At 45.1% G+C, this 10862-nt stretch overlaps 1 protein-coding gene across 1 annotated transcript; it reads left to right on the top strand.

The window, feature by feature from the left end:
- Nucleotides 1-998, top strand: Hspb3 (heat shock protein family B (small) member 3). Its single transcript, XM_048442851.3, has one exon. It carries the CDS (start codon nucleotides 423-425, stop codon nucleotides 879-881), a length of 459 nt encoding a protein of 152 aa, XP_048298808.3. The 5' UTR covers nucleotides 1-422; the 3' UTR covers nucleotides 882-998.
- The last annotated feature ends 9864 nt before the right edge of the window (nucleotides 999-10862 follow it).

The following is a 10862-nucleotide window of genomic DNA, read 5'->3' as shown; positions in this document are numbered from 1 at the left end:
GGGGGGAGAGGCCCGACTAGCTCTTGTGCGGAGAGAAGCGCACACTTCATGGCTCATAGGGACGTCGAACCTAGAGATCTTCAAGCTCTGCCTTCCTTTGTCTCTTGGGGCCAGCAAGGCAGAAAGGCCGACAGGACTGCCAAGGCTAACTGAGCATGTAAGAGCGATCCTTGCCTGGCTGGCTTGTGCAGCCTGTGAGCTAAATGTAACTCAGAGAGGCGGCTATAAATAGCCATTCATTGTCAGCGTGTGTGAGAAAAGACAAGAGTGAGTGTGTGCTGGTCTGATTCAGGCCCCTTTAAACGGCTGTGTGGACAGGACTGTAAACGAAGCGGCTGGGATTGGAACAAGGATCCGCAGGCACTGCCAGGGGCTTGACACTCACGGAAGGGAAGCTGCTCAACGCTGGACTTGCCTCTGCTATGGCAAAAATCATCTTGAGGCACCTCATAGAGACCCCAGTGCGTTATCAGGAGGAGTTTGAAGCTCGAGGCTTGGAAGACTGCAGACTGGATCATGCTCTGTATGCGCTGCCAGGGCCAACCATTGAGGATCTGAGGAAAACCAGAGGCACGCCCCAGGTTCTTGCGGAGGACTCAGCCTCCACTGAGATGCCACCCGGAGAAGGCAAATCCCGCTTCCAGATCTTGCTGGATGTGGTCCAGTTCCTGCCTGAGGACATCATCATCCAGACCTTCGAGGGCTGGCTACTGATCAAAGCGCAGCACGGAACCAGAATGGACGAGCACGGGTTTATATCCCGGAGTTTCACCCGACAGTACAAACTGCCAGATGGCGTCCAAACCAAAGATTTGTCTGCTATCCTCTGTCACGATGGGATCTTGGTGGTGGAAGTCAAGGATCCAGTCGGGACCAAGTAAAATTGGTTCTTGTTCATACTGCAGGATGAGATGAAAGACGGCGGCGCGCGCACGCATGTTTAACTTTTGAGATGCTTTGCTGTAACTTTTATGAGGATTAAAAACGTATCCACAGTTCTTGGTATGTGGAGGTTGTCTTTCTTATCGGTGGTCAGAAAGGAAGGCTTTTGAATGTGTCTGAAATGGTGCTACTTTTATAAGGAAATCACCAGAGAACCAGCAGACGCTAATTTGGTTCTAGAGAGGACCCAACATTGTTCCTTGGTGAGTCTAACTTTCCAGAGAAGCAACGTGTATGATCTGTGGCAAAGCAGCCATGTTCAGTAAAGAGATTCTATTCTTAAGGATTCCATGGAAGGTCTCTGAACTGCTGAAAAGAGTTGGGGGTCCCTTCAGGGAAGAGCTTTTACCTCTGTGAATTTTACTTAAAGAGGACCCTTGTTGTAACTATAGAGTCAGACAGCTAGAATGCGGTGCTTGAGAGCTGGGTCTGAACCTAGTTAGGAGTCGCTACAGTTCTTGCTCCTCCCCCAAGCATCAGAGGGAATTTTCAGTTAGCTTGGTTTTAAAAAGTTCCAATCCAGACCTCATTCAGTTCTTAAAAACTAAACTGACCCAGGACTTTTGATCATAGACAGCGTATATTACTTGTGTGTTTTATTTGTTGACTCACAGTGTATATTGTCTCATAAGGTAGGTGTAGGAGACTAAAACATTGAATTGCTGAATTTAGTTAGGTCTCAATCCTCGCTATGACAAAGCAGAGATAGCAAGCGTCACGCATCTGCTGTCTGCTGGTGTAAAGTTTTAAATAGCTTTGCGGCCGGCAAGGACTCCCGAGCTCACGCAGCCATCTGAGTTCACACAGCGCATGCTCGTCACGACTAGACTAGCGCCTCTGTTCTCCCACACGTCTGCTTTGGCTCAAGCATGAGCTCGTGGCGGTTAAGAATTCCAGCTTTGGGAAGCTCGCCTTCAACAGCTGCGCAAGGCATTTTGAGTATTTGCTATCTCATCCCGTACATTCGAAATACTCCTGTGGAGGAAGCGGCTGTTTTTATGTCACTGGGCACCGGCTGTGAGCTGACGCGGAGCCCCGGGACAGTGCTAAGTATAGCAGGAGAACGACACCCCTATCACGGTGGACAGCTCTGTCACTGTGCAATTCCATCCTGCCTCCCTGGGAGTCAAGTTAAAACAGGGAAGACAGGAAGTGAGTTGATCAGGGAGTGAGTCAGTCAAAAATCAGGAATCAAACTCTGAGAAAGCCATTGCTCCTTTTTAATAACACTGAAGGGATTTGGAAGTCATCTGTTTATTTGAAGTTCATGTCCACGGCTGACATTCGGGGTGTGAGGTCTAGGATGAGACATCACTGTTTGAGAAATTGAATCTCCCAGGTCAGCACTGTGGCACAATACTAACAGGTGGGAGTGGGTTGCCAGATATGGGGAAAGGATTAGAAGTGGGGCACAATCTGATCCCCACCAAACATTGTTGCCATCAGAAGTAATTACATAACCAATCGTGTTTTGAGAAACAACGAACCCCTTGAGGCCTTTCATCTGGTGTTGATTTTCCTCTAGATTACACCTTCTTTCTACCCCTGAGGATTTTTTTTCCTTCAAAAATTAAAATTCAACACATCATCCTGTTAGCCCCCCCTTTTTTTTTCTAAGATAAAATTTAAAAGTATACGTGGCTATTTTAGGTTTCCAAACACTATGAAAAGTAAAGTGATTTGTTGTCAACCACCATGAATATCTAGTTCATGTTCCTGTATCACTTTTGACAACATGAGAGTTATCTTTGCATGAAATCTGACACCCTGGCCACTTTGGTCACTGTCCCCACTGTCAGCAACTCAAACCCATTCTCTGTGCTTCTCAACCCCATTGGCTTCATCGGCTTCATCCTCTGATGACGGCCACACTGTTCTGACTTTCAGTTGGTTTCACCCAATGAGTGAGGAAGGCACCTGGTCAGTCGTTCTCATCAACTTAGACCATGTAACCCAATATATGGACAAGTTCAACAGAACAGAGCCACCATATACGGGCTGCCCCTCACCCAATGAGTGACACCCACTGTGGAACAGAGGAGATGTAGCTAGCTCACCGAAGGAACAAGCTTGGGGCTTGTTTTTCTGCTTACTTCCACAGGGCAGCAGACTGAGACTTCGCCATGGCCCAGTGCCCCCCAGCAGAGGGCCCCCCAGGGCTATTCCCAGTCTTATGGGGCTCTGGGGTTAAAACACTGGTCCCAGCAGCTGAAGGTGTGACTTTCTCACCTTCTTGTCCTGGGCACTACTCCATCCCTTGCTAATTCCCCGTCTCTGCTACTCTCTCATAGACGGTGCGCTCATTAAAGTTTCTTGAGAAATAGAAATCTGCACCTGGTCGGAGTCTGGAGTGCTTGGTATTTTATAAGATAAGAAGGAAAAGGAGGAGGAGGAGGAGTAGAAGTTTATATTTGCAGCCAGGAAGCTTCTCGAGAATGTACTTTTAGAAAAAAAAAAAAAGTAGGAATTCAAACAGAATTCCACAGATACCTTTTGAAATACCGTCCTGCTTAGCACAGTGCTGTTCCAGTCATACTTATCATTAGACCAAAAATAAAAAAATATAAAAAAAAGTGAAGTCTACTGTCTTGTTTAAAGGATGTTTTCAGCAAACAGTTACAAAACACTTCTTGGCCTGACCCTTCCTGGGAAGATTTTGGACGTGAGGACGGAAAGTGGCCTTGGTCAGGGACTTTGACTCTGCTTTCATCCTATCTGTTGGACTGAAGCATCTGGCACAGGCAGTCACAGTTTCTTGTTCCAGAAACCGAGGCACAGCCGCTGCTGTTGAAAATATTCCCTGGTGACGACAGGGCTGAGTGGCGAGGACCGGGGTGGGGAGCCTCATGGATGGAAGACCAATGTGTTGAAACACGTAGATAGCATCTGTGTGGATGATCTAAAAAGTAAACAGCCACCGAGAACAAATGATTTGAGCAGCTCCAGTGGGGCAGGATTCCTATTTGTTCTTGGTAAGGATCTGAAATATCCTTATTCGATATTCTTATTAATGATATGAAAACGCCTGTTAGTGGAATTTAGCGTGTCAAAACTTACTTTTGGAAACAAACGATTTACAACCTCGGGTTAAAAAAAAAAATCTTCAAGCTTGACAAAAATCTGTTTTTTACCAATAGCTGTTGTTCTCTTTAGCAGCTACTAAAAACTAAGGTGGAAAGAAGGTTAAAATATTGGTTCGCTGTATTAATTTTTAGTTTATACCCTTTTTTTCCTTCCTTCCTTCCTTCCTTCCTTCCTTCCTTCCTTTTATTTATTTATTTATTTTGGATAGGGACTTGTTATGCATTCAGAATAGTCCTCTCTCGGCCTCGGTGACTGAGCATACAGGCATGATACAGGCGTGCAGTACCAGGCTGGATTCTTACCTACTACATTTGGACAGAGAGTCTTTGTCTTAGTCAACTAGTTGGCTAGATGTTCCCACAAAATGACAGAAGAGTTTTAAATCTGAAAAAAAAAAAAAAAAGACGGCTCTATGTGACTGGTGGTTACTTTTCCTGTGTGTTTAATGGACCGTGTTTACACAAACACCATCCCGCTAAAGGCTGCTTTCCAGCCTGAAAGACAAAGACACCAGGCATCCAGTATGTGAAGCACTATAGTCCCCATGACGTCATTCTTTGTGACCTGTCACTCAGACGCTCTGTGTTCTTCATGTCTGTTTTTCTTGGTGGTCAATAGAAACATAGATTAGCATATTAAAGTCAATACGAAAAGGTCATTTTCAGGCTTTAAAAATAATGGGAGCCAACATTTTTTTTTCATATATTTCCAGGTTATGTTGTGTTCATACATTTTGGTGGCTTGTCGTTATAAATGTATATAATTGTAAGTTAAAAATTAATAATTTCTCTGTATTGGATTGTTCCTTAAATTATTATGGAAGCCTGCTTCCTTTTGGAAGCTTTAGCTTTAATCTATTTTAAGCGAAGTACCACTTGCTAGTACGTTAGCGCCACCGTGTCTTTCTGCTATACATTCAGTGCGATAGTGTGGTTTCTGGTGCTTTCAGTTTGTGTTTTTTTTTTCACTGCTGGGGAAATTGTACTTAACAAACAAAACAAAAAATAGATGATGAAAGCTTAGAAATATATTACTCATCTAGGACTCTTTTAACATATTTTAGTCCTATAGACTGGGGATGTGTTCTGTTATTCTATGTAGAAAACATAGCTGGGGGTGGGACTGGAGAGATGGCTCAGTGGTTAAGAGCATTGCCTGCTCTTCCAAAGGTCCTGAGTTCAATTCCCAGTAACCACATGGTGGCTCACAACCATCTGTAATGAGGTCTGGTGCCCTCCTCTGGCCTGCAGACATACACACAGACAGAATATTGTATGCATAATAAATAAATAATAAAAAAAGAAAGCATAGCTAGGTCTGGTGCCCTCTTCTGGCCTGCAGACATACACACAGACAGAATATTGTATGCATAATAAATAAATAATAAAAAAAGAAAGCATAGCTAGGAAAATATTCTCAAAAACATTTGAACTACATGCTGTGATAGGTCATATTTATTAAACTCCTGTGTGTTTTATGCCAAGGATTTGACTCCTTATATGGAGGCCAAATATCCTAGTTTGTGTGGGATGTCCCAACTTCTCTGTGAAGTCTCATGTCCTGAGAAATCCCTTAGGGTGAGCCTGATCCACTGGCTCCCCTCTCTCTGCACCTCATCTAATCTTCAGAACTATAATATAATGTGTGTTACGTGTGTATGTTGAGATATCACACGGTACCACATAAATAAAATAATTACACTTAACACAAATTTTAAATGTTTCAACGAGAATGTCAGGTAGTCTGATTTAACCATTACATGCTATGTATGTATCAATGATCACTGTGCCTCACAAATCCACACAATTAAAACGTAATAATGACCAAAACAATCCCCAAGGGCACAGCATGGGTACTGTAGCTGTCCCCATTCTGCAGATGGGAAATTTAGGTAAACAAACTGCCCCAAATTTTCCAGCCTAGAGAGAGACAAATTTGGATCTCAAATTCCTAATTGTTTAATTAATTTGTTTGCCTTCAAAGTGTACCTCCCTAGTTATTCTGGTCTTGGCCACGAAGCCATAGGTTTCCTTATTGTGTCTTTATCCCTGGGATCACGTTGTTCTATGGACTTCATACCAAAAAAGCTATTTCAAATCTGCTGTTGAATTAAAAAAAAAAAACAAAACAAAAAACAGTTACACAAGAAGCTGGTTATACCTCATTCAATAGCAACAGAAAATTGAAGGCACACTGAGTTTTCCGGAGCCTTGAAATGTTTATTTTGGGAAATGAGGGACACTGACCTTGGAGAGAAAATACAAGAATACAGAGAAACCCGACCCTGGAAGGATCAGCGACAGAGGGACAGGAGATGCCAGTCAGCAGCTCGAAGAGCAGAGCAGTCGATGCAGTGTGTCACGGGGTGCCACACTGGGCAGTCCGTCTATCCAAAGCCGTAGGCAGAAAAGGACAATTCCCATCCTAGAAGACAAGCAGAGAGCATCTGCTCTGGAGGGGAGGGCAGACGGCTACTTCTCTCTTGATGAGCTGGGGTCTAAGAACCTTCTGGCATCTTTAATCCACCTCTCCTCTGTCCTGCATTGGAAAGAATGGGAGTTAGAGTTACATCAGTATTTCCAAAGCCCTTTTACGTTCACCTTGCTACTGTGAATCTGCCAGACTTCCTTCAAATATGAGTACAATTTCAAAAGAAAGAAAACAAGAGCCATGAGCTATCTTGTTCCAGGGACCCGCTCTAGAAGTGAAATTAGTCTGGTAACTCTGCAGGAGGGGAAAGGGTCGAGTCTTAAATATCTTAAAGGCACTTCCGCACTCTATTTTAGGAGGTGGCAACTGAGAAGGGGAGAAAGGGAGAAAATAGCTACTTTCAGCTGTAGCTGCTGCAGCGGGGATAGAGCCTTTGTGAGGAGGGAGGACATCACAGATTGACTTGCCATGAACTTGCTTCCACCTTCATTCTGTGAGTTGCTACATCTCACAGTAAAATTCAGCCGTCAGGAAGATCTGGGCTGCTCTGAAACGTGGCAGGGATACACCAAACAGAAGAAGAGACGTAAACGACTCAGACAGTGGTCTCCCACAGCAACCGCTCTATAGGCCCAAACAGGACCAAAGCAGAGCACAGCGGGTGGGCCGTGTGCTGCAGTTTCTAGCTGGGACGTTCTGTTCGCAAAGACCCACCTGTTAAGGGCTTGGCTCCCAGGCTGGGATTCTCGGAAAGTGACAAAGAGCTTAAGAAATGGGGCCTCAAGGGAGGTTTTTGGTGACCAGGGGAATCCTGTGGAGAAGACAGTGAAACACTGTCCCTGCTCTTTCTGCCTTTGAAGGGAACAGTTTGCTTCACTGTGTGTTGGAGCCATGATGTAGGCCTCAGGCCCAAAACAATGGTGCCGACCAGCTACAGAGTGATACCTCCAAAACTCTGAGCAAAACGAATCTGTTCTCTTTCTAAACTGATCTGCTCAGGCCTTTTGTTCCACTAAAGGAAATCTTAACACACCCTGTGTACCTGCAGGCTTCCTTCCAAGTGGAAATGGCCAGTGTCTGAGGGAGTTTGGCTTTTGCGTAATAAAGAAACACAACCTTCTAGGGACAGGCGTTGTGGCTTACTGTGTGAGGCAGGAAGCAGAGGTGTTTGGAGCCCTTTCTGCTCAGGGAAGGAAACATCCCTCTAGGTTCAGTTGCTCTAATAGAATCCCTGAGACTGGGTAATTTACCACAGAAAGAAGCTGATTTCTGGCTTCCAGGTCTGGACTGGTAAGCCCAGGACCATCGTAGGGTTGCTTCCATTGAAAGCCGTTGATCTTGAAAGCCATTGATCCCTCCTCAGGAGCCAATCACCTTTCCAGGGCACCATAATGCTAATCAGATTTCAGCCTGAGTTATAAGGGAGGGAACCAACCTATTTAAACCTGTTTACCTTACAGCTGTGCTGACTGGCACTCAGCCTACCTATCCTTTGCAGAACAAAGAATAACGTATATCCTTCCTTGACGACATGTAGAGAGGAAGAAGAAGGAAGAAACCTAATAAGGCACAGGGACCAGTCACTGTGAAGTACTCGAGTGAGACTCTCTAAGTCACTGACACGCTTCATTAGCTATAGGTCAACTACACGGCATAGCCTCAGTTACGCCAAAGCACTAGACCGAATATCGGCTGGTCTGGCCATCTTCCGGAGATGACAGCCCTGTGGTTGAGGGCTAAGAGTACTTCGATACAAGCAATTATTTTTAACTGATTTACTTCTGTCTTTTCTCCAAACGTTATACAAGACTATATTATACATACTTCCGGAAAGAGAAGGGACCTCCTAAAAGAAAAGAGATAGCCTCACACAGAAGAAGATATTTCCAGTTGTCCCCGTTTCTTGTCAGTTCCATGCAAGTGATTTATTCTTCAGATTAGTCCAATAATATTCCAAGATGATTCTCAGATATTTTAAGCTAAGCCTCAAAGGCTTCATTTGTCCAGGGCTCTGTCTCTCTTACTTTGATTTTTCCAGTATTTTCTTCTTCTAGGATTGACTCCCTTTATCCCGTGTTCTTGTCAATCTGTTTCCCCTTTCTCCACTTTCTTTCTCACATTCACTCCTTGCTTTTCTGGTCCAAAGTTCCCTGCTATTCCAGACAGTGGCCATTAGTGACCGGCAATGCTTTGTTGGTCATCCTATAGAAAGTCCCTTGTCGCAGGCCAGTGAGGGTGACTGACCACTTGATCTAGCACATAACCTGGGGAGATAATCTACGGGTATGAACATGGAGAGAAGAGCACCTGGGGCCAGAAGCTGCTATTGCTTTTTTACTAGCAATGGGTGGAGGAGAATGAAAATTCAAGTAAAGCCAATGACTAGCAAGATCCTAACTACCTGAGCAACCAAAGGGACAATGAGAGTGAGTAAAAGGGATTTTAAAGTCAATGTTAAAAATCAAATAAATCCTAAGAGTTATATGCTCTTTTGTTTCTTTGTTAGTTTTATTTTGTGAGACAGGGTTCCTCTGTAGTTTTGTAGCCTGTCCTGGAACTAGCTCTTGTAGACCAGGCTGGCCTTGAACTCACAGCAAACCACCTGCCTCTGCCTCCCGAGTGCCAGGATTAAAGGTGTGCGCCACCACCACCGGCTGAGTCATATGTTCTTGAGGTTGTGTATAGACTCCACATTGTGTGGGGCTGGGGTGGGAAAGCTTTAGAATTGAAGGGTTTGACTTGGGGGAAAGTCATGGCAAGTGATGGCCTAAACTGCTGCAGACTAACTGACAGAATAGGAAGAGACCTAGAAGAAGTAACAGCAAGACTTCTGGGAAACATCCTGCCACTCTGAAGTGCAGGGTTGAGGGATTCTACTGCAGACGAGACCTAGCAGGGCTTCGCGCGCATGTTCTTGCCTAAAACTTGCCCTAGAAGTGAGGTATCAGCCTGGGCCAAACACACAGACCCCACTGCGCTCCCTTACTGTTCCAGTGAAAGTTTTCTTCTTTTATCTTCAGGTGATCCTTGAGCACACCGGTGTCCTTGGTAAAAGATGATGCTAGAATAGTGTGCCCCGAATCTCTGCTGAGACAGCAGTCGATGACTACAGATCCATTTGATGTCTAGAAGTTGTGCAGAGAATGATCAGTTGTCTCTTTGCGTTCCCTAGGAAGGATTCCTGCTCCCAGTAACACTCAATGACTAATTGACATGTCTGTAAGACCACTCCAGAAGCCAGACACCTCTATCCTAATTCATTCTGATGCAAATCATGGAACTGGGATTTTATTACAAAATGAAGGGAGTAGGAAATCCAAGAGTCTTGTAAGTGGCTATGTAGAAATTCAGACTGAAATCCATTCTTTATGTTTTCATTCAGCAGTGGTCTGAGGACTCACCACGGTGTCTGAGCACTCACCTGGTGTCTGAGCACTCACCCTGGTGTCTGAGCACTCACCGTGGTGTCTGAGCACTCACCGTGGTGTCTGAGCACTCACCGTGGTGTCTGAGCACTCACCGTGGTGTCTGAGCACTCACCGTGGTGTCTGAGCACTCACCCTGATGTCTGAGCACTCACCGTGGCGTCTGAGCACTCACCGTGGCGTCTGAGCACTCACCGTGGTGTCTGAGCACTCACCACGGTGTCTGAGCACTCACCCTGGTGTCTGAGCACTCACCTGGTGTCTGAGCACTCACCTGGTGTCTGAGCACTCACCCTGGTGTCTGAGCACTCACATGGTGTCTGAGCACTCACCTGGTGTCTGAGCACTCACCCTGGTGTCTGAGCACTCACATGGTGTCTGTGCACTCTGCTTGCTGTTGTGTTGAAATGGAAACAATGTCCTTTTTGATCCCAAGGTATTTGTTCCACAGGTTTAGAAAAGTATGTTCATAATAAAAAGTCATCTATTAATAGGAAAAGGTAAAGGTGCTACTGAAAACCCCTACTTTGTATGTGTAGAAAGAACAGCCTTGTCATTCTCCTGGGCTGAGAGTATGTGGCAGTGACAGCTTTACTAATCTAGCCAACTCACTCTGCCGCTGAAGGTCCGAGATGGTGACTGCCATCATTGCTGCCATTGCATCCTGACTTCCTTGTAGGAAGAAACCATAGGGCCTCAGGGATTTTGTTTTTTTTTTAATAATATTTATTTATTATGTATACAATATTCTGTCTGTGTGTCTGCCTGCAGGCCAGAAGAGGGCATCAGATCTCATTACAGATGGTTGTGAGCCGCCATGTGGTTGCTGGGAATTGAACTCAGGACCTTTTGGAAGAGCAGGCAATGCTCTTAACCACTGAGCCATCTCTCCAGCCCCCCAGGGATTTGTTTTTAAAGGATCAATGTTGCTGACACAGAGCATAGCAGATGCAAAAATGCAAAGTGAGTCGTCAGTCCGTC

The sequence above is a fragment of the Myodes glareolus genome, chromosome 15 (assembly GCF_982192425.1).
Source record: "Myodes glareolus chromosome 15, mMyoGla1.1, whole genome shotgun sequence".
In the NCBI taxonomy this organism is placed as follows: Eukaryota; Metazoa; Chordata; class Mammalia; order Rodentia; family Cricetidae; genus Myodes; species Myodes glareolus.
The sequence above is the reverse complement of the archived record's forward strand: the minus strand, read 5'-3'. Positions and strand labels throughout refer to the sequence as shown.

Excerpts from the sequence above, each read along its gene's own strand:
- Hspb3 (XM_048442851.3), top strand. The coding sequence starts at position 423 with ATGGCAAAAATCATCTTGAGGCACCTCATAGAGACCCCAGTGCGTTAT.